The sequence below is a fragment of the Artemia sp. Qi Xiang Cuo genome, chromosome 9 (genome assembly GCF_049724085.1).
Source record: "Artemia sp. Qi Xiang Cuo chromosome 9, ASM4972408v1, whole genome shotgun sequence".
NCBI classification, from domain to species: Eukaryota; Metazoa; Arthropoda; class Branchiopoda; order Anostraca; family Artemiidae; genus Artemia; species Artemia sp. Qi Xiang Cuo.
Genome location: NC_142802.1, coordinates 76,186,398 through 76,211,118, shown reverse-complemented (window position 1 = coordinate 76,211,118; position 24,721 = coordinate 76,186,398). Strand labels below are relative to the sequence as shown.

The following is a 24,721-nucleotide window of genomic DNA, read 5'->3' as shown; positions in this document are numbered from 1 at the left end:
CATTGTCTTCTTATTTAAAGTGGGATATCCATGTGAAAGAAATTGCCCATAGAGCTTATGTATCTAAATCTCTTCTTAAGCTCTTAACTTAATTTAATATCCCCTCATACCAGTTTTTAAGGATTTATGCCTTCTTTGTCCACCTATATCTTGAATATGCTTTCCAGTTTGGCATCCTGACATCTCCCGTGATGAATCCGATAAAATTGAATCTATTCAAAAAAGAGCCCTAAGAATAATTGTTAAAGAAGCTATGATACCATATTCACTCCTTCTAAAAATGACCAAGCTAGAAACTATTGAGCACATGAGAGGAAGGTCATGTCTCCGTTTTGCAACATATACAATAATAAACCCTCCTACGGAAAACATTTTCTCAAATAGACACTCCCCATCCAGACACCGCCTGCCACGTACTGTATCTGAACCCATCCCTATCTTGTCCCCCATCCGTTTTTTAACCTCCATATATGAAAAAACCTTTGTCCCCTTCATTACTTATCAAATAAACCACAATTTTTTTTTTTTTTTTTTTTTTTTTTTTTTTTTTTACTGGTGATACCCATGCTGGTGTCCGTTTGGCTCTTTTGTTCCCTCCCCTTTTTATATAATCTCTTTTAAACCTTTTTAACATTATTTTTATCTCAATTTTTTTTTTTGGTTTTGTTTTAATTTGTGACTTTTTAACTTTCTTACATTTGACACTTTTTTTTAGACTAATGAATGTCTTTGCCTTTATGATATTGTTGTTTTTGGCATTGTTTAGCCAGTTTTTTAGTTGTTGTGCTATTTATGTCTTTTTTTATTATATGACCCCGAAATGCGAATTCGGCCCTTCGAAGCTTGTGATAGCCATTTTCTGAAATAAATATCTTATCTCTTATCTAACTATTTAAAAAAAAAATAGTTCAAAGACCATGTAACGAGAATTCCGGGGTCGACAAAGCCCCCCAGAGCCCGAGGGCAGGCGTTGTAAGTTATGCCCTGGGGGAATATATATGGTTGAAATATATTAGTTAAAAGTTCTGGAAATCATATCTTTGAGCATGACACTCCTCCCCCAAGGTCTTCAGGGCGAGGGTCATAAGTTATATGGGGCATATATGGTTCTTATGGAAGGGATGCTCGTAAAAACCTCAGAGAGGGCTAGTTTGATTGAAAATTGAAAGTTTTAGTTCAGTTTTTGAGAGCCAAAAGAGATTGGAGGGCAACTAGCCCACCTCCCACGCCCCTTTTTCCCTAATACATCCGATAAGAATTTTGAGATAGGCATTAAGTTACAAATTGTTCAAAAGTCAGATAAAAAAAACTCAGGTGCCGACACAGCCCCCCAGGGCCCGGGGACAGGTGTTGTAATTTATGCCCTGGGGTATATTTGGTTCTTATGAAAGGGATACTCGTATAAACTTCAGATAGGGCTCATTTGATTGAAAATTGAAATTATGAGTTCACTTTTTAATAGTCAAAAATGATCCGAAGGCAACTAGCCCCCCCCCCTACGCCTTCTTTTCCCAAACCCATCTTATGAAAATTTTGGGATAACCATTTTGAAAAAAAAATATTTCAAAGGTCGGATAAGAAAAACTCCGATGTCACCACAGCCCCCCAGGGCCCAGAGGAAGGCGTTCTAAGTTATTCCCTAAGGGCATGTATGGTTCTTATGAAATGGATGCTCGTATAAACTTCACAGAGGGATCATTTGATTGGAAATTTAAATTTCTAGTTCACTTTTTAAGGGTGAGGAGATTTATGGCACCTAGCCCCCTCTCCCCCATGTTATTTTTTCATACCCCTTTGCGAGAAATTTTGCGATAGCTTGCTTCCAAAAAGTTGTTAAAAAATTAGTTAACAAAACTCCGGTGTCAACACAACCCCCCAGGGCCCAGGGGGTAGGTGTTGTAAGTGTTGTCCTGGGGGCATGTACGATTCTTATGAAATGGATGCTCGTACAGATTTCAAAGAGGACTCTTTTGATGGGAAATTCAAAATCTAGTTCACTTCTTAAGGGTCAAAAGATGTCCGAGGGCAACTAGCCCCCCCCCCCACACACACACACCCTTTACCCCCCAAGCCTATCCGATAACATTTTTAAAACTGCCATTTCATTAAAAATAATTCAAAGTTCAGATAAGAAAAACTCCTGTGCCGACGCAACCCCCCATGGCCCGGAGGCAGGCGTTATAAGTAATGCTCTGGGGGCATATATGGTTTTTATGGAAGGGATTCTCGTATAAACTTCGGAGAGGGCTCATTTGATTGGAAATTGAAAGTTCTCATTCACTTTTTAAGAGTCAAAAGATATTGAAGGGCAACTAGCCCCCCCTTCCCCTCACAAGGTAAATACATCAGATAAAAATTTTGAGATAGACATTTTGTCAAAAATAGTTCAAAGTTCAGATAATAAAAACTCCGGGGTCGACACAACCCCCCAGGGCCCGAGGGTAGGCGTTGTAAGTTATGCCCTGGGGGCATATATGGTTGTTATGGAAGGGATGCTCGTAAAAAACTTCATAGAGGGCTCATTTGATTGGAAATTGAAAGTTATAATTTACTTTCTAAGAGTAAAAAGTGATCGGAGGGCAGCTAGCCTCCTCCCACACTCCATTTATTTTTTCCCAGACGCACTTCATATAGAAGGGGTCGTCGTATAAACTTCAAAAGGGATGCATTTCAAAGGGAGCAAACTTTTTTCACTTTGATATTGTTACTTTGATACCAGTTTTGATACTTTGGTGAAGATTTGATTTTTTTTTTTAAAGTTTGATTTGAAACAAGAAAATTTAAAAAACTTGAAAGTTTTTGCAATCAAAAACGAAAAAAATAATTAAAAAAACTTTCCGAAAAATAAGTTTTTCAAAAAAAGTAAAGGCCATTTTAAACATAAGCTCAGCAGAAACAAATACCTGTTAAAATTCAAACTCAAAACGACCAGAAATTACTATCAAAGAATAAATGAAACCCAAAGTGAACAGAAATTAAATAAACAATCATAGGAAAAAACATAGAACAAAAAATAATATAAAGGAATAAATAGATCTTAAAGCGAGTAATGCTTAGATTGAATATGAAAATAAAGCTTAGCCTAAAACGAAAAAAAATATTTTGCTATTGAAGCATAAATGAAACTTAAAAACGAATGATAACTAGTCGAGCAATCACTGTAAGCAATCGTACACAATACACAGCTTCTACTGGATACTTGTACTTCACGGCAAGTAAAAATTAAATTGGATACGCCCATCACTCCCAGACCAAGCAAAAATCCTTACAAGCACGAGTTTGGATTTCGCTTTCTCTCAATGTAAAAGTTTGTAACCTACTGCGTCATTGGCGATTTATTGAAAACTACGTGCGTCTTGAACAGTCTTGGAAAGTATAAACAACATCAAATTGAATATTTGATATATTAATTAAAAAAACTTTTTCCAAAAAATAAATTTTTCAAAAAAAAGTAAAGAACTCCATTAAACAAAAAATGAGAAAAATGAGAGTTGGGCTGAAAACCCCTATGCCTTCCCAAGGCCAGAACTTAATTTGAACTTTACTGAAAAAATATAAATGTTTTTACTTTTATAACTTTAATAAATCAAATAATATTAAAATTTTTATTACTAAATATCATTATATGTATTTTAAACTGACAATGCAACATCATTTGTATTTTTTTCAGTAAAGTGCAAATTATGGTCTGGCCTTGGGAAGGCATAGGGGTTTTGAGCCCAACTCATGTTAATTTCTGCTTGTTTTGAGTTTGACTGGGTTATTTATTGTAATTTCTGTTCGTTTTGGGTTTCATTTATTTATCGATGTTGATTTGTGGTAGTTTCACGCTTGGTAGATTATTTTGTTTTATTTTATCTAATTTTTGGATTAACGGAGTTCTTTACTTTTCTTTGAAAAATTATTTTGTGGAAAAAGTTTTTTAATTAATTTCTGTTCGTTTTATATTGACATAGTCTTTTCAGGGAAAAAGAAAATAATACTTTAAATATTTTCGTTTTTTAAGACTTTGTAGTTTGGCCTGCTATTTGTATGCTGGAGAAAAATTTTCAGCAATTTTTAAAAATCTGGACACAAATAGCAGTGTTTAATTTAGTTTCATACCTCCTCTAGTTGACCTGAAATGGAAAACTTGATACCATTCGCAAAAAAAAAAAATCTGTTTACTTTCTTTGATAGCTTGGATATACTTACGCTATTTTGATTTGGTTAAATTTTAAGAGCAGAAGTAGCCCCGAAAGTTTGAACACACTGCTGAGATGTCTTATTGGGAATTAGCACTAACACAGTGCATTTTGATTTAATCTTAAGGTAACATCAATTTTTAAACATAATAGGCAAATGGGAGGGAGGACGTGGGAGGGGGATTAGTTGCCCTCCAATCACTTTCGACTATTAAAAAGGGCACTAGGTCTTTTGATATCTAATCAAATCAAACCGAATGAGCCCTTTTTTGGTTTATACATAAACACTTCCCATAAACACCTTATATGCCCCCAGTGCATAAATTACAACCCTTACCCTAAGGGCTGTGAGGGGGGTTGTCATCCTCAAAGACCTAATTTCCAGAAATTTTGATTGGATGTATTTGGGGAAATGGTGGCCGTGAGAGGGGTGTTAGTTGCTCTCCAATCACTTTCAAGTATTAAAGAAGGAACTAGCCCTTTCAATTTCCAATCAAATGAGCCCTTTTGAAGTTTCTACGACAACGCTTTCAGTAAACCCCTTATATGCCCCCAGGGCATAACTTACAACCCTTACCCTGAGGGCTAAAGGGAGGGTTGTCATCCTCAAAGACCAAATTTCCAGAACTTTCTACTACTTTGAACAAAATGGCAATCTGTAAATTTTGATTGGATGTGTTTGGGGAATGGTGGGCGTGAGAGGCGGGTTAGTTACCCTCCAATCACTTTCGACTATTAGAAAGGGCACTAGCCCTCTCAATTTCCAATTAAATGAGCCCCTTTTGAAGTTTCTACGACAACACTATCTATGAAAACCTTATATGTCCCCAGAGCATAACTTACAACCTTTGCCCTGGGGGCTCTGGGGGGTTTGTCATCCTTAATACATAATTTCCAGAACTGTCAACTACGTTTAACAAAATGGCTATCTCTAAACTTGGATTGAATGTGTTTGGGGAAATGGTCGGCGTGAGAGGGGGTTAATTACTCTCCACTCACTTTTGACTATTAAAAATGGCACTAGTCCTTTCAATTTCCGATCAAATGAGCCCTTTTTGAAATTTCTACAACAACTTTCGACATAAACCTTATATGTCCCCAGGATAAAACTTACAACCCTTGTATTAAGGGCTCTGAGGGGGTTATCATCCTAAAAGACCTAATTTCCAGAACTTTCAACTACGTTTAACAAAATTGATATCTCAAAATGATTGGATGTGTTTGAAGAAATGAAGGGCGTGGAAGGGGTGTTAGTTGCCTTCCAATCATTTTTGACTATTAAATAGGGCACACGCTATTTCAATTTCCAATCAAATGAGCCCTTTTTGAAGTTTTTACGACAACACTTTCTAAAAAAAAACTTATATGCCCCCAAGACATAACTTACAACCCTTGCCCTGAGGGCTGTGGGGGTGTTGTCATCCTCAAAGACCTAATTTCCAGAACTTTCAACTATGTTGAATAAAATGGCTATCTCAAAAGTTTGATTGGATGTGTGTGGGGAAAAGGTGGGCGTGAGAGGGGGGTTAGTTGCCCTACAAACACTTTCGACTATTAAAAAAGACACTAGCCCTTTCAATTTCCAATTGAATAAGCCCTTTTGAAGTTTCTACAACATCGCTTTCTATAAAAACTTTATATGCCCTAGGGAATAACTTACAGCCCTGTGGGCTGTGGGGGGAAGAGGTTGTCATCCTTAAAGACCTAATTTGTAAAACTTTCAACTACGTTGAATAAAATGACTATCTAAAAATTTTGATTGGATGTGTTTGGGGTAAAGATGGGCGAGAGAGGGGGGTTAGTTGCCCTCAAATCACTTTCGACTATTAAAAAGGGCACTAGACCATTGAATTTCCAATCAAAAAAGCCATTTTTACAGTTTCTACGGCTAAGCTCTCAATAAAAACCTTATATGCCCCCAGGGCATAACTTATAATTTTTGCCCTGAAGATTGTGGGGGAGTGTCCTCCTCAAAGGTATAATTTCCAGATTTTTCAACTGCGTAGAACAAAATGACTATCTCAAAATTTTGACTGGATGTGTTTGGGGGAATGATGGGCGTGGAAGGGGTGTTAGTTGCCTTCCAATCATTTTTCACTATTAAAAAGGGCACAAGCTATTTTAATTTTCAATCGAATGAGCCCTTGTTGAAGTTTCTACGACAACGCTTTCTAAAAAAAACTTATTTGCCCCCAGAGCATAACTTACAACCCTTGCCCTGAGGGCTGTGGGGTTGGGGAGCGTCGTCATCCTCAAAGACCTAATTTCCAGAACTTTCAACTACGTTGAACAAAATAGCTATCACAAAATTTTGATTGGATGTTTTTGGGGGACAGGTGGGTGTGAGAGGGGGGTTAGTTGCCCTCCAATCACTTTCGACTATTAAAAAGGGCATTAGCCATTTGAATTTCCAATCGAATGAGCCCTTTTTGAAGTTTCTTCGACAACAATTTCTATAAAAACCTTATATGCCCCTAGGACATAACTTACAACCCTTGCCCTGAGGGCTGTGGCGGAGTGTCCTCCTCAAAATCCTAATTTCTATCTGGAAATCAACTATGCTGAACAAAATGGCTATGTCAAATATTATTGGAGGTGTTTCGGGAAATGGTGGGCGTGGAAGGGGTGGTACTTGCCTTTCAATCACTTTCGACTATAAAAAAGGGCACAAGACACTGAATGAGCCCTTTTCGAAGTTTCTACGACAACTTCTTCGATACGAAGTGCCCTGGTCTAAAAGAAAAAAAAAAATAAATAATACATTGTGCCAACATTGTTCTTATATGCCCCTAGGGTATAACTCAAAACCCTTGTCCTGGGGGTTGTGGGGGAGTGTCCTCCTCAAAAACATAATTTCTCTCTGGAAATCAACTACGCTGAACAAAATGGCTATCTCAAAATTTTGATTGGATGTGTTTGGGGAAATGGTGGGCGTGGAAGGGGTGTTAGTTGCCTTCCAATCACTGTCGACTATTAAAAAGGGCACTAGCCATTCCAATTTCCAATCGAATGAGCCCTTCTCGATGTAACTCCTTCGGTACGAAGTGCCCTGGTCTGGAAGAAAAAATTAAAATACATTGTGCCAACATCGTTCTTTACTTAGGCAGCGAGATTGCGCTACCTATGATAATGATATTAGTTGTTGAAAGATCCATCAGTTCAAGAATTTATTTCACTCTAATTTTATTTTTATTTTCAATGCTCTAGGAACTGGAAAAGAAAATATTTGTAATATAATCCTTTTTTCAGTTAAGCGCCAATGACGCAGTAGGCTTTTGGTTTTTATTTACAGTTAGGAAAGGGGGCACTATCCCAACTCTTCTTTGTTGTGCAACTATATTCGTCTTGAACAACTATAGAAAGAACTAATAAATTAAACTGAATATTTAATGTATAATGATATTAATTGCTGAAAGCTCAAAATTCAGTTCATAATTTTACTATAATTTTAATGTTTATCTTCAATATTAAGTACAAAGGAAATAATTTTTAATAAAATTGTTGTTCAGTAAAGCGCCAATGACGCAATAGGTTCTGGACTTTTACAGAGAGAGAAGGAGGCGATACCAAAACCCTTGTTTGTAGTGATTTTTGTTCGTTTCAAGCTTGATTTGCATATTCAATCTAAGTTTCACTCTTTTCAAGATTTATTTATTCATTTACATAAATATCTATTGTATGTTTGTTTGCATTGATTGTTTATTTTATTTCTGTTTGTTTTAAGTTTCATTTATACTTCAATAGCAAAATATTTTTTTTCGTTTTAGGCTAAGCTTGATTTTCATATTCAATCTAAGCATTACTCGCTTTAAGATCTATTTATTCATTTATATTATTACTTGTATGCTTTTTCCTATGATTGTTTATTTAATTTCTGTTCGTTTTGGGTTTCATTTATTCTTTAATAGTAATTTCTGGTCGTATTGAGTTTGAATTTTAACAGGTATTTGTATCTGCTGAGCTTAAGTTTATAACGGCCTTTTCTTTTCTTTGAAAAACTTATTTTTCGGAAAGTTTTTTTTTAATTAATTAATAAAAAAAAGGAAATTTTCAACTGATTATATAAAAAATCCTTACCTTGTACGACATTAGTTTGTCGTTTTCTCTTGAAAAAATAAATTGCCTAGACGATTGGTAGATGGTGTTTTCAAACGAGTGAGAAGCAGAAATATTGCACAAAAACTTTTTCAAGTCCAAAAGTATAGACTGGTTGAAAGTCTTTTCAAAGCTGTAATTACAGAAACATTGTTACTCATAGTTGAAAAAAGAAATTTTGCAGTCATACCCAAAAATACATGGCTTATCTCACAATTTTTAGAAAACCATTTGAAAAATAAGACAAATTTTTCTGGTTGATCCTTATCAATCCAATTCATTTGTAGAGGTCTATTTATTCTGCGAGAGACACCGGCCATATTTGGGAACATACTCTTCTATTAGCTCTACCTCAATTACAAATTGATATAAATTTATGTACTGAGGCCAGAACGAGAAACTGTGTGGAAGTCGGAGGGATAGCTACCTAGAATTTTGATGACATTTTTTCTCGAATTTGAACGTATAAATGCTGATAAAAACGGCACAAAAATAAACCGATGCCACTGCTCACCAAAGTGATACCCAGTTATTCAGTTAAACTAATTAATACTTTCTAAATATTTGAACAAACCGTCGAACAAAAAATTATTACCATTAACAGATCTAACCTTGTGCTTCAGTAAAGTAATGAACTATAATAAAAACAACATAAATAAAAAACTAAGAAATAAGGTTGATTTTCAACCAGTTGAAAAAAAGCAAAAATAAAAGTAGATATATTGGCAAGGACCTCCGCCAAGCCGTCGTCGGTGCTAAACACAGAAAAAAAATCTTTTGAAGTTAATTACATAGAGAAAGAGCTAACTACAAGAAGTTGGTGTTTTTAGTTTGTTTGTTGTTTTTTTCGCTGTGTCGAGCACTAAGGATGGCATGGGGGAGGTCCTTGCCGAACTATCTGCTTAGCTTTTTTGCTTTCGCTTTTTGACGCATTTGCTGTGACTTATTTAAGTGTTGTTGTCATTTTTTTGTTTAAAACTATTAAAAAAATTATTTTCTAATGAGAAAGTTTAGCTTACAACTAAACTTTTACAAAGAGAGTATAATCTTACGAATAAGATTTCAATTTAGAACGTGTCTAGTGAAAGGCCATCATCTTTTTAATCCTCCCTCCCCTAAGAAAATCTCAAGATAAATAAATGAAAAATTTTGTCATAATAAGGTAGGTTTTTTAGACGATCTTGGAAACGCTTTAAAAGTCCTCTTGACTGATTTAGAACGGATAAAAGCTAAATATGTCGGGCCAATACAAGGACTGATGAAAGAGAAAAGAAATTGGAAAGCAGTTAGCAGTGTTATCAGGAAAAATCACAAACTTAATTATTAGAATCTAAATAAAAATAATGGTAGCATAGCTTTTTTTTTTACTGTTTCCATTACATTAGACCGAAAAAACTTTGACGAAAAAGGAACAATACGCATATTAAAGTACATTTTAAAGAATTAGCCAATATCCCGCATACTAACTTGGCACTACCTGCCAATCAATAAAAATTACCTGACAAGTAAAAAAGAACCTGCCTACTTCTGCAAAATTTTTAGACAGAATCAATCAAACTGAGATATTTACTTCAAATTTAGACTTTAATAAATAAAGCTGGGTTTGAATTCCTCAAATGCTACTGGGTAACACTGCATTGTCAGTTGCGCTGGTAATATTTCCAGTTAGTAGTTGCGCTACTAATTCCAAATGCAGTTACTAGAAGTCCTTCTCTTATCAGTTCTCAATACTCTTTGTGTTACCCAAAACAAATTTACCACCTGTTACTGTAAGAAACGTAGACAATAACAATACGTTAATTATGGTGAAAACTATGTTATAAACCATAACAACAGTGCCCGCTTTTTCTTGGCTTTCGAACACCATCTGGACTTAACTGAAAAAAAAAATATTTTCATTACTTTTCTTTTGTAATGTTCATAAATCCAAAGTTTCTCTGACTTCAGTGAATGAATATCATTATATTTTAAACAGTCAGTCTACCTTCATTAGCTCTTTCCTGTAATCATGCTTATTATTTTGATTTTTCTGTTTTATTTTTGTTTCTTTATTGTTAATATTTTGACAAATGGAAATAACACTGCTCGAAATAAATATTGTCTTAAGTATGGCACAAATGACACTCTGGCCTTCAGAAGGCTTAGGCCTTTAAAAGGCGTTACTTCTGTTTGTGATGATTTCTATTTGTTTTAGGTTTTTACTTATTATAATTTTTGCTCGTGTTGGATCTTCATTTATTCAGTTATTTTAAATAAAATAGAGCATGCCATAGGTCTCTTTGTTATTGATAGGAATTTTTATTCATTTTGAATTATTTGACTTTATTTATCTTCGTCTTTGGTTTAATGTAGCTCATTAATTTTCTTTGGAAAACTTTTTTAATATGTTAAATTTTTTGGGAATTAGTATTCTTATATAAAATTAGGGAAGTATTGTTCCAGGGAGAATGCCCTCAACCCTTTCCACCTAACAACAGGTAAATATACTAATGTAATAGAATCGAACTAGAAACATCATCTTCTATTGCGCAATCAAAATTTATGGATTGTATATATTTTTTTATAGTTGTTAAAATACAAGAAAAAAATTAATTATTTTGATGGATCTATCATTTATAGTTTTAAAATATATGTTATGGTACAAATTAGGCTATGAGTAAAAAATAGCATTAAAAAGAATATTCAAATAGTTTTTCCCTAAAATAATATCTCCTTAGAAATTTTCTTCGTGTTTTTCAACATTCAATAAAATTCTTTGAAAAGCTATGTTGTCTTTCTGGGCACCAGCTGCACCATTTCTTTTATAAATTTCAGTAAGTGAACGACATGATATCAAAGTTGAGAACGAAAAAAAAAATGAAAAAAGAAAAGAAAAAATTAAAAGAAAAGAAAAAGCTCATTTAGTGATTTTTGCTTTTCGAAGCAAAATATTATTGTCAAAATGAACAATCGTCTCCTCAATCAGATGACAGTTTTCGCCCCCTCTGACACTCTGGCCTTCAGAAGGTGGACTTCTGGCCTTTAGAAGGCGTTACTTTTGTTTGGGGTAATTTCCATTTGTTTTAGGTTTTTACTCTTATAACTTCTGCTCGGGTTGGGTTTTCATTTGTTCAGTTATTTTAAACAAAATAGAGTAAGCCATAGGCTTTTATGCAATTGATAGGGATTTTTATTCATTTGAAATTATTTGACTTTATCTATACTCGTCTTTGGTTTAATTTAGCTCATTAGTATTCTTTGGAAAACTTTTTTTTTAATGTTTTTAATTTTTTGAAATTAGTGTTTCTACATAAAATCAGGGAAGTATTTTTCCAGGGTCAATGCCCCCAACCCTTTCCACCTATCAATAGGTAAATATATTAATGTAGTATAATTGAACTAAAAACATCATCTTCTATTGCACAATCGAAATTTGTGGACCGTGTATATGTTCTTATAGTTATTAAAATACAAGAATAAATAAATTATTTTGATGGATCCATCATTTATAGTATTAAAATATGTGCTATGGTACAAATTAGGCTATGAATAAAAACTAGCATTACAAAGAATATTCAAATAGTTTTTCCCTAAAATAAAGTCTCCTTAGAAATTTTATTTGTCTTTTTCAACATTAAATATATCTTTTTGAAACACTATTTTATCTTTCTAGGCAACAGTTGTACCATTTCTTTTATAAATTTCGGTAAGTGGATATGGTACCAAAGTTGAGAACAAAAAAGAAAAAATAGAAAAGGAAAAAAGAATACAAAGCAAGGATGATGGAATTCTGACATATGAAATTTTCCTATCATACTCACTTAGCCTTCGGTAGAGAGAGACTGAAACCAGAGTTTTGCTTGAATTCCCAATACTTTGTGCTTGAGCCAAACACAAAGTTCTGCTTTAAACGATTTCCAATGCCAGGCAAATATCTCAATTCACTATTACTTCGTATATTCCCTTGTCGATCTCGGAAAAGAGATCCTTCCAGTAAAATGTCCTGAAATTTGTTTTAAAGTTTGTTATTTTGTTAAATGAAATAGTATCGTGGTTCTATATAGACTTGATTTTCGGATTATCGGGTTGGATATACTGTTTTGTCCTAGGTGATAGGATGGATGAGTAAGGTCTAGACTTTGTTCTAGTGCTTATTTATCTTAGCTACTGAATTAGAAAGACGGTTTTTTTTCTTTCTTTTTTTTTTTTTTTTTTTTTTTACATTTTAAAAACACGGCAAGCTTTTCGGATTCGGAATCAGCACATATTTTTAGTCGGGTAGTGAAAGAATCATTTGTATAGCAATTTGTTTGAGGTTGACCCCTTTTTTCACAACTTTCCTAGAACCTCTACCCCAAACTCACTCTCTATCAAAGCTTTAAGCCCCAAACAATTCTTTTGACTTTAAACATTTATTTTCACGTTCATCAGCAAAAAAAAAACAAACTTAGAAATGACAAATCTAATCGCATTTGCTGGTATTTATTCAATCAACATTTTTTGCCTCAACCTCAAATTCAACCTCAAAAACCTCAAATTTGTGAAAGAGCTAGGGCAGTAAACTCTTCGGATTCGGAATCAGTACGTATTTTTTAGTCGGGTAGTGAAAGAATCATTTGTACAGCAATTTGTTTGAGGTCAAACCACATTTTTACTAGACTAATTGGCTATTTTTTATTGTTCCTACCATTTCTAGATATCGTATTTGTCACATTAATACTAACACAAATTGTTCCTGCCCTTTCTTTAGCCTGAAATCAACTAAAAAAACAAGTTTTTTCAACTGGAAGTAGGGAGCAACATTAAAACTTAAAAAGAACAGAAACTATTCTGTACATGAGGGGAACTGCCCGTTTCTAAACCCTCGCTCTTTGCTCTAAAGTCTTAAAGCTCTTTAAAAATACTTCTTATTCAAAATCAAGCAACCTTGTGTTTCACAAGTCTTTCCTAAAGAATCAGGAACGCCAAACTTTAGCGTAAAGAGCGAGGGTTGAGGAAAGGGCACCCCCTCTAAAATACAGAATAATCTCTGTTAGTTTTAAGTTTTAAAGTTGCTCCTTACTTTCAGTTGAAAAACTAGTTTTTTTTTATTAATTTGTGAGCACTTTGAAATAAATGCCAGGAAATCGTATTACCTCCCCCCTAAATAATACTTCTCCTGAAAAATTTCCTCCCCACAGAAAATTCTCCCTGTCGAAAATAACTTCCTCCCCGCAAAAAATTACCCCGAAAAATGTACGTATATTTTCAAATAACAAATAATATTTGTGAACAATATGGGAAAATTCCGTAAACTACAGCCCTTTCCCCAGAAACTATGGAGTGCCATGTCATCACGCATAGTTAAAAAAAGCATAAGTTATTGAACCTTTTGACTACGCTGAATTAAATGAATATCTTAAAATTTTGATCGAATGTCTTCGGGGGAAATATAGGCGTGGGGAAGGAGCTAGATGCCCTCAATCTTTTGGGTCACTTAAAAAAGCACTAGAACTTTCGATTTCTGTTCGAATGAGCGACATCCCGATCTTTTAGGACCACGGGTTTGATACGACCACCCCAGGAAAAAAAAAAAAAAAAAAAAAAAAAAAAAAAAAAAAAAAAACAAAAGAACACACATCTGTGATCTTTCCTCTGCCAAAAAATACAAAACCCCATATTTCTGTAGATAGAAGCTTGAAACATCTACGGAAGGGTTTTCTAATGTGCCGAATCTGACGGTGTGATGTTCGTTAAGAAAGCTTGACTTGGAGGTGTTTCCCCCTTTTTTGAAAATCTGGCAGATGTTCTCAAGCTCGTAGCTTTTGACGGGTAACATTAAACTTACCGAACTTTATATATTTGAAATCAGCACAAAAAGGCAATTCTTTTAATGTATCTATTGTTGTCCAAATTCCGTTTTTTTGAGTTTCAGTTACTACTGGGCCAAGTCACTCCTTACCATGAACTATTTGACAAGATATTAGGTAAAACAGAACAAAAGGAGACATTCAGCTACATTCTAGTGCTCAAAATAATTTCAAACGATTTACAATGTCTTGTTTACCTATTCTTTTTTCTTTAAAAGAATTGGTTTTTATTCACAATTCAAGGAAAACCATCAAATATTGAAAACCATTTTGAAAAATGCTAGATATTTCTCTGCCCATTGACAGGGTTTATATTTATTCCTTACATATTATTTGCCCCAGTCAAAATCGTATAAAGGACACATTTTTCTCCTATGTTAATAGCTTACATTATATAAAAAAATTGAAGTGCAACTATTTTGTTTTCTTCTTTATTTATTTTACTACTTCTTTATTTGTTTTTGTGTTTGATTTTTCAAATAATTAGACAGTCTCTTGGAACCAATTTCAGTCTCCTGCCTACTTGAAAACGAAAAAAAATAATTATGGCATAATATTAGCACAAAAGCCAAAATTTGGTTCCTTATGAAAACATAAGAAAAAAAATTAGGACCAATATCATTACTGATTTTATCGTTGAAATATAAAAAAATACTCCGACACAACTGTTTGAAAAGCCTGTGTTTTATTCTGAAAGTTCCCTTTTTCGCTTTTTCACCATTATCTGTAGCGTCGTCTACTTGAAAGAAGGCTTTCCGAATTCAACAGTTATTTTTAGATCAAAATTATTCTTTTTTTAGGAACTTTCTTAACTGCTTGTTTCACAAACTTGGCGAAATCGGCTTCTGAAAGTTATTAAATATAAAAAACAAGTTTTTTTAACTGAAAGTAAGGAATAACGATAAAAAATAAAACGAATAGAGATGGGTCCCTGTAGGAAAAGGACTGTCCCTTCATCAACGCTTCACTCTTTATGCTAACGTTTTTTTATTGTTTTAAGAAATAGAGTTATATGAAAAAGTTAAACTTCATATTAAAGAGGTAGGTGTCGAGGAGGGGACAGCCCCTTTCATATACGGAATAATTTCTGTTCGTTTTAAGTTTTAATGTCGCTCCTTACTTTCAGTTTAAAAAACTTGTTTTTTATTTTTAATTTCTGATCGTTTTTTAGTTAATGCAGCTTTTATTTTGGCTCGCCGTCATTGAATAAGTAAACAAAATTTGCATAAAAATTTTAATTTTCTTTTGCTAAATGGCTGTCTCTAAATTTGGTTCTGACGTAATTTACAAATTAACTTACGTAACGAACTTCTATAGTCGTATATTTTTCTTCTGGAAAAAAATACAAAGTTGCAGATTTTCTGATACGCTGAATCTGACAGTGATTTTCATTAAAATTTTTTCACTTTTAGGGGATGTTTCCCCCCTCTTTAAAAAATCAGGTACGTTTTCTCAGGCTCGTAGCCTTTGATGAGTAATACTAAGCTTAACAAAATTTGTATATTTAGAACCAGCATTATAAGCCCATTCTTTTGATACATTTATTGACATCAAAGTTCCGTTTTTAAAAGTTTCGCTTACTATTGAGCCGTGTCGCTTGTTTTTTTTTATTGTTTTTTTTATTACGTATATGTTATTAGGTATATGAGGGGGTTCTCCCCTTATTCAATACCACACTCTTTACGTTAAAAGGTAAAAAAAATTTAATTAAAACACCCCTGAATCATAAAGGCCGTTTAATTAGAATAGATAGCTTTTTAGAAAGCACTAAAAAAAACTGTAGCGTAAAGAGCGAGGTATTGACTCGGGGGAGAAACCCCTCATATACGTAATAGTTTCTGTTCATTTTAAGTTCTAATGTTGCTTCTTACTTTCAGTTGAAAAAACTTGTTTTTTTTTAATTTAATTTCTGATAGTTTTTTAAATAATGATTGGGAATCCGGCGCCCCCTTCATAGAAATGTCCCTTACCCCAAAGGAACATCCTCCACGGAAACATTATTCCGATTAACCCCCTCCTCAAGCCCCCCGCCCCCCCCCCACCAAAAAAAATTCTTCCTGAAAATGTCTGTATACTTCCCAATAACCAATACAATATGCAAGCAATGGGCAAAGTTGCAGCCCTTCCCCTGGGATCTGTGGGGGATTAAGTCATCGTAAAAGACATATTTATTAGATTTTCGACTATGCTAAACAAAATGGCTATCTCAAAATTTTGATTGGGTGACTTTGAGAAAAGTGAGCGTGGGAGGGGGCCTAGTTGCCCTCCATTTTTTTTGGTCACTTAAAAAGGGCACTAGAACTTTTAGTTTCCGTTCCAATGAGCCCTCTTACGATATTCTAGGACCACTGGGTCAATACGATTACCCCTGGGAAAAAAAACAAACAAACAAACAAACAAATAAACACGCACCCATGATCTTTCTTCTGGCAAAAAAAGCAAAATTACACATTTTTGTAGATAGGAGCTTGAAACCTCTACAATAGGGTTCTCTTATACGCTGAATATGATGGTGTGAATTTCATTAAGGCTCCATAACTTTTAGGGGGTCTTTGCCCTTTTTTTCAAAAATCAGCCAAATTTTCTCAGGCGCGTAACTTTTGATTGGTTGAATTAAACTTCATGAAACTTATATATTTGAAATAAAAATTTAAATCTGATTCTATTTATGTGTCTATTGGAATCAAAATTCCGGTTTTTATAGTTTCGGTTAACAATGAGCCGGGTCATTCCGTACTTACAGTTCGTTACTACGAACTGTTTGAAACACAATAACTAATAACAATAACTAAATAACCCGGAATCTTAAGTTAGATTGATGCAATAACAAACTTTCTAAATTTGTCTGTAATCCTATCATTTATTTCTTCTTCGAACTGTTTTTTTTTCTCGAGTGTAATTCAAAGCACATGTGATTGACTTCTACGATTTACTTGGCAATTAATTTTTGATAAATATTTGATGTCATAGAGGACAGCATAAGGTTCAGCTCTGACAGGAGGCCATTTTCCATTCGACCGTTGAGTTTAACGCTAGCCGACGAGGAACGAAATTTCTCGAGACGAATATTGACACAACAAATATAATTAAATAAAATTACGTAATGTTGACACAGCTGAAATATTCAAACAAACCTCTTGCAAAAGTCTATGCTTTATTCCAAGCTTCCACTTTTTCGCCTTTTCACCATTTATTGTTGCGTCGTCTGTTTGAAAATATGTTTTAAGAATTCGACCATCAGTTTGTTGAGCATCCCAACTAATTTCACCAAGGGCTCCAAAAGATTTTTCAGAGGTTTTAACAACTGCAGCCAATCCAACACTTCGCTGTGGCACCATCAAAATAATCTTAGTACGAGAATCAGCAATCTAAAAATATGCTAAATTAACTAAAAACATTGGCATGGAAGGAGAGAGGAATGCCTAGCTGAAAACTCACAGTCTTTTACAATCCTCAAAATCGATTGTTCAGTCAAGTTTTGACAGATGAAGGCATTTCCCTGGATTTTTCGTCGAGTTGTTTTGTGTGAATTTTTCTCTGCTAGAAAAATTAATGATTCAATGAAGACCACACAAAAATAAATGTAAAGAACCGGCACGAGAATAAAAACCCCGAGTGTATACTCTTTTATGAGGATTGGAAACAAATCTACTTTGCCACCCTTGTTGTATTTATGTATAACAAAAAACTGATAGTACTTGATAATTCGATGACCATACTCAACTGACTGACCGTATATCAAACAGTAAGATGTAAAAAAATATAGCTCAATCCAACTTTCTAGGGCTATAATAAAATAAAGGTTGAGATGGCTAGGACCCGATCTGCGGATGAAGGAGGACAGATTGCCAAAGATTATCCTAGTCGGCCAAACGTCTAGCCCCAAAAGACAAGCACGTCGTTCCCGAATGGGGTGGAAGGATTTTATAAAGAAATATTTAAAGTAAATGGGAACTTAGCTAGCTTAAGATCGATTGGGATGGGGAAGAAGCGAGCGCAGCTGTGTTGACCTAAGACAACTTGATGCAGCAGTGAGTTGTTAGTGGTAGTATAAAAACAAACGGGGTTTCTCCAGAGTTATAGACTCTTTCTAATTACATGAGTAGATTAGATTGGTTTTTCCTTTGATTAATTAAAAAAAACTTTTTCTGCAAAATAAATTTTTCAAAGAAAAGTAAAGAACTCCATTAAACCAAAAAAGAGCAAAAATTAAACTAAATAATCTGCCAAGCACAAAACAACTTTAAATCAGCATCGATAAATAAATGAAACCCAAAACGCACAGAAATTACAATAAATAACCAAGTCGAATTCATAACGAGCAAAAATTATCATAAGTTGGGAACAGAACCCCTATGCCTTCCCAAGGCCAGAACAAAATTTGCACTTTACTGAAAAAAATATAAGTGTTTTTTACTTTTATAACTTTAATAAATCAAATAATATTAAAATTTTGATTACTAATATCAGTAAACGTATATCAAACTGACAATGAACATTCATTTGTATTTTTTCAGTAAATTGCAAACTTTGTTCTGTCCTTGGGAAGGCATAGGGGTTTTGCGCCCAACTTATGTTAATTTCTGCTCGTTTTGAGTTTGACTCAGTTATTGTAATTTCTGTTCGTTTTGGGTTTCATTTATTTATCTATGCTGATTTGTGGTAGTTTCACGCTTAGTAGATTATTTGATTTTATTTTTGCTCATTTTTGTTTAATGGAGTTCTTTACTTTTCTTTGAAAAACTTATTGTGTAGAAAAAGTTTTTCTAATTAATTTCTGTTCGTTTTAAAATGACATAGTCTTTTCAGGGAACAAGAAAATAATACTTTAAATATTTTCGTTTTTTAAGACTTTATAGTTTGGCCTGCTATTTGTATGCTGGAGAAAAATTTTCAGCAATTTTTAAAAACATACACCCTCTTAAAAATCTGGACACAAATAGTACTGTTTAATTTAGTTTCATACCTCCTCTAGATGACCTGAAATGGATAACTTGATACCATTCGCAAGAAAATCTGCTTACTTTATTTGATAGGTTGGATACACTTACGCTTTTTTAATTTGGTTAAATTGTAAGAGTAGAAGTAGCCCCGAAAGTTTGAACATAATACTCTCAGTCGTTCTTGGGATACTACTGAGATACCTTTTTGGGAATTAGCATTATCACATATCATTTTGATTTAATCTTAAGGCAAAATTTAGTTTTTAAACATAATGGGCAAATGGGAGGGTGGGCGTGGGAGGGTGGGAGTGGAAGCAGGATTAGTTGCCCTCCAATCACTTTCGACTATTAAACAAGGCATCAGCTGTTTCTATTTTCAATCGAATGAGCCCTTTTCGAAGTTCCCACGACAACTCCTTCGATACGAAGTGCCCTGGTCTAAACAACAACAACAACAAAAAATATCACTAATCACTTTCGTCCATTAAAAAGGACACTAGCCCTTTGAACTTCAAATCGAATGAGCCTCTTTTCAAGTTTCTACGACAAAGTCCTGCTCAAAGGTATACTTTCCTGAACTTTGAACTACGTGGAAGAAAATGGCTATCTCAAAACCTTTATTGGGTGTGTTTGGGGAAAACGTGGACGTGAGAGGCGGGTTAGTTGTCCTCTAATCACTTTTGACTATTAAAAAGGGCACTAGCCCTTTGAATTACCAATCGAATGAGCATTTTTTAAAGTTTCTATGACAACGCCTTCTATAGAAAACCTTTTAAGCCCCAGGGCATAACTTACAACCCTTGCCCTAAGGGCTGTGAAGGACTGTCCTCAAAAACATAATTTCTATCTGGAAATCAACTACGCTGAACAAAATGGCTATCTCAAAATTTTGATTGGATGTGTTTCGGGAAATGGTGAGCGAGGAAGGGATGTTAATCACCTTCCAATCACTTTCGAATATTAAAAAGGGCACAAGCAACTCCAATTTCAAATTGAATGAGCGCTTTTAAAATTTCTACGACAACTTCTTCGATACGAAGTGCCCTGCTCCAAAGGAAAAAATTAATAAATAATACACTGTGCCAACATCGTTCTTATATGCCCCCAGGGCATAACTCAAAACCTTTGCCCTGAGGGTTGTTGGGGAATGTCCTCCTCTTTACTTAGTCCCCGTTCATTGTCTCGTTCTCGAGTGTCCCGTTCTTTACTTAGGCAGCGTGATCGCGCTGCCTATGATTTATACAACAACTTTCTATATAAAACTTATATGCCCCCAGGGCATAACTTACAACCCTTGCACTGAGGGCTCTGAGGGGTTTATCATCCTAAAAGACCCAATTTCCAGAACATTCAACTACGTTGAACAAAAGGGATATCTCAAAATTTTGATTGGATGTGTTTTGGAAAATGGTGGGCGTGAAAGGGGCATTAGTCGCTATCCAATCACTTTAAACTATTAAAAAAGGCAATAGCCCTTTCAATTTCCAATCGAATGAGCCCTTTTGAAGTTTCTACGACAACGCTTTCAATATAAACTTTATATGCCCCAGGGTATAACTTGCAACCCTTGCACTAAGGGCACTGAGGGGGTCATCATCCTAAAAGACAAAATTTAGAACTTTCAACTACGTTGAATAGAATGGATATCTCAGAATTTTCATTTGATGTGTTTGGGAAAATGGTGGGCATGAGAGGGCCGTTAGTCGCTATCCAATCATTTTCAACTATTAAAAAAGACCCTAGCCCTTTCAATTTCCAATTGAATGAGCCCTTTTGAAGTTTCTACGACATCGCTTTCAATAAAAAACTTATATGCCCCCAGGGCATAACTTACAACCCTAGCCCTGAGGGCTCTGGGGGGAAGGGTTGTCATCCTTAAAGACCTAATTTTCAAAACTTTCAACTTCGTTGAATAAAATGGCTATCTAAAAGTTTTGATTGGATGTGTTTGGGGGAATGATGGGCGTGGGGGAGGGGGTCTAGTTGCCCTCCAACCACTTTCGACTATTAAAAAGGGCACTAGCCCTTTGTATTTCCAATCGAATGAGCCCCTTTTGAAGTTTCTACGACAACACCTTCTATAAAAACCTAATATGCCCACACGGCATAACTTAAAACCCTTGCCCTGAGGGTTGTGGGGGAGTGTCCATCCCAAAAATATATTCGCTATCTGGAATTCAACTACGCTGAACAAAATGGCTATCTCAAAATTTTGATTTGTTGTGTTTGGGGGAATGATGTGCGTGAGGGAGGAGGGGGGCTAGTTGCCCTCCAATCACTTTCGACTATTAAAAAGGGCACTAGTCCTTTGAATTTAAAATCGAATGAGCCCCTTTTGAAGTTTCTACGACAACACCTTCTATAAAAACCTTCTATGCCCCCACGGCATAACTTAAAACCCTTGCCCTGAGGGTTGTGGGGGAGTGTCCTCCTAAAAAATATATTTTCTATTTGGAAATCAACTACGCTGTACAAAATGGTTATCTCAAAATTTTTATTGGATGTGTGTGGGGGAATGATGGGCGGGGGGGGGGCTAGTTGCCCTCCAATCACTTTCGACTATTAAAAAGAGGCCAAGCCCTTAGAATTTCTAATTTAATAAGCCTTTTTTGAAGTTTCTACTACAACGCCTTCTATAAAAAACTTATATGCTCCCAAGGCGTAACTTAAAACCCTTGCCCTGAGGGTTGTGGGGGAGTGTCCTCCTCAAAAATATATTTTCTATCTGGAAATCAACTACGCTGAACAAAATGGCTATCTCAAAATTTTGATTGGATGTGTTTGGGGGAATGATGGGCGTGGGGGGGGGGCTAGTTGCCCTCCAATCACTTTCGACTATTAAAAAGGGCACTAGCCCTTCGAATTTCCATTCGAATGAGCCTGTTTTGAAGTTTCTACGACAAAACCTACTATAAAAACCTTATATGCTCCCAGGGCATAACTTAAAACCCTTGCCCTGAGGGTTGTGGGGGAGTGTCCTCCTCAAAACACATTTTCTATCTGGAAATCAACTGCACTGAACAAAATGGCTATCTCAAAATTTTGATTGGAAGTGTTTGGGGGAATGATGGGCGTGGGGAGGGGGTAGTTGCCCTCCAATCACTTTCGACTATTAAAAAGGGCACTAGCCACCCCAATTTCCAATCGAATGAGCCCTTTTTGAAGTTTCTACGACAACTCCCTCGATACGAAGTGTCTGTCGAATAAAAAAAAAACACACTGTGGACACATCGTTCTTTACAATGATTAAATAAAAAAAACAAGTTTTTTTAACTGAAAGTAAGGAACGACGTTAAAACTTAAAACGAACAGAAATTATTCCGTATATGAAGGGGGCTGTCCCCTCCTCAACACCTCGCTCTTTACGCTAAAGTTTTTTTATTGTTTAAAAAAATAGAGTTGTGAGAAAGTCAAACTTTAGCGTAAAGAGCGAGGCGTTGAGGAGGGGACAGCCCCCTTCATATACGGAATAATTTCTGTTCGTTTTAAGTTTTAACGTCGTTCCTTACTTTCAGTTAAAAAAACTTGTTTTTTTTATTTAATTTTTGAACGTTTTTGAATTAATGCAGGTTTTGATTTTGGCTCACCGTACATGAATAATTAAAACAAAATTTGCATATTATATTTGGTTAAATGGCTTTCTCGAAACTTGTTTAATTTTATTTACGAACGTTTTTATTAGTAATAAATATACGTAACTTAGAATTAACTTACGTAACGAACTTCTATATTCATAAATTTTTAACACGTATATTAGGGGGTTCGCCCCCTAGTCAATACCCTGCTCTTTAAACTATAGTTCGAATTTTTTTTCCAGTTCTTTAAAAATGACCTCTTAATCACAATCAGTTGATCAGTTGAAAAACTTGTTTTTTTTATTTAATTTCTGATCTTTTTCTTTAATAATGCTGGGAAATCCGGCACCCCTTCATAGCAATGTCCTTTCCCCCATGAAAACTTCCTTCATGGAAAGATCTTCCCATATAACCTCCGACCCTCTCCTTTCCCCACCTACCAGAAAAAATCTCCTCTGAAAACGTCTGTATACTTCCCAATAACCAATACTATATGTTAACATTGAGTAAAGTTCATAACTTTCAGCCCTCCCCCTGGGGACTTTGGGGGATCAAGTCATCCTAAAGGACATTTTTATCATATTTTCGACGATGTTGAACAAAATGGCTATCTCCAAATTTTGATCAGCTGACTTTGGAAAAAAATGAGAGTGGGAGGGGGCTAGTTGCCCTCCATTTTTTTTGGTCACTTAGAAAGGGAACTAGAACTTTTAATTTCCGTTCCAATTAGTCCTTCCACGATATTCTAGGACCACTGGGTCGATACAATCACCCCTGGTAAAAAAAAACAAAAAAAAAAACAAACAAACGAATAAACACGCATCCGTGATCTTTCTTCTGGCAAAAAATGGAAAATTCCACATTTTTGCAGATAGGAGCTTGAAACCTCGACAGTAGGGTTGTCTAATACGCTGAATCTGATGGTGTGATTTTCATTAAGGTTCTATAACTTTTAGGGGTCTTTCCCCCTTTTTTCGAAAATCAGCCAAATTTTCTCAGGCACGTAACTTTTGATGGGTAAGATTAAACTTAATGAAACTTATATATTTGAAATCAGAATTAAAATTTGATTCTTTTGATGTATCTATTGGTATCAAAATCCCGTTTTTTAGAGTTTCGGTTACCATTGTGCCGGGTCGCTCCTTACTTACAGTTCGTTACCACGAACTGTTTGATACATAAATATTTTCATGACATGCGAAGCAAACAGAAAGAGGCGTAGTAAAGAGTACAACTCTAGAGGACTCATTTTGTAAAGAAAAAATAAACAAAAAAGTAAACAAGTCGTCTATTAGGCTTGATATTGAGTTCTATTAGGCTTGAGAACTAAAAAACTAGTGAAGAGCATTAACAAGCTAATAAATCAAAGGACATGTAATTGACGGTGGAATGCTGCAAAAAAAGTAAATTACAAGAAAAAAAAGTCTTGTTGAAAATAAAAATAGTATGGGATAACCACGAATTGTTTATTGAATGATTTAGCTACTGCCGCACTGCGTCCAGTCCAGCAATTCATTATAACACCATCAAAATGACCTTAGTATGAGAACTAAATAGAAAAAAAACAACGTTTTTTTAACTGAAAGTAAGGAGCGATATTAAAACATAAAACGAACAGAAATTATTCCGTATATGAAAGGGGCTGTCCCCTCCTCAAAGACAAAAGTCATCCTCAAAGACATATTTGTTAGATTTTCGACTATGCTGAACAAAATGGCTATCTCAAAATTTCGATTGGGTCACTTTGGAAAAAAATGAGCGTGGGAGGGGGCCAAGTTGCCTTCCAGTTTTTTGGTCACTTAAAATGGCCACTAAAGCTTTTGATTTTCGTTCGAATAAGCCCTCTCACGTTATTCTAGGACTACTGCATCGATACGATGACCCCTAGGAAAAAAAAAAAAAAAAAACTAAACACGCATCCCTGATCTTTCTTCTGGCAAAAAATACAAAATTCCACAGTTTTGCAGATAGGAGCTTTAAACTTCTATCCTAGGGTTTTCTGATACGCTGAATCCGATGGTGTGATTTTCATTAAAGTTCTATGACTTTAATGGGTTGTTTCCCATTTTTTTCGAAAATAAGGCAAAATTTCTCAG

At 35.0% G+C, this 24,721-nt stretch overlaps 1 protein-coding gene across 1 annotated transcript in view; it reads right to left on the bottom strand.

Annotated features, from left to right (window-relative positions):
- The window catches only part of LOC148949030 (uncharacterized), a 387,072-nt gene that overhangs the window by 100,101 nt on the left and 262,250 nt on the right, over positions 1–24,721 (bottom strand). Inside the window, exons 39-41 of the mRNA XM_089095093.1 lie at positions 17,242–17,475; positions 12,080–12,261; positions 8,262–8,412 (exon numbers count right to left, since the gene is read on the bottom strand). Of these exons, the coding sequence (XP_088951219.1) occupies positions 8,262–8,412; positions 12,080–12,261; positions 17,242–17,475 (567 nt within the window). The remainder of the gene's footprint in view (positions 1–8,261; positions 8,413–12,079; positions 12,262–17,241; positions 17,476–24,721) is intronic.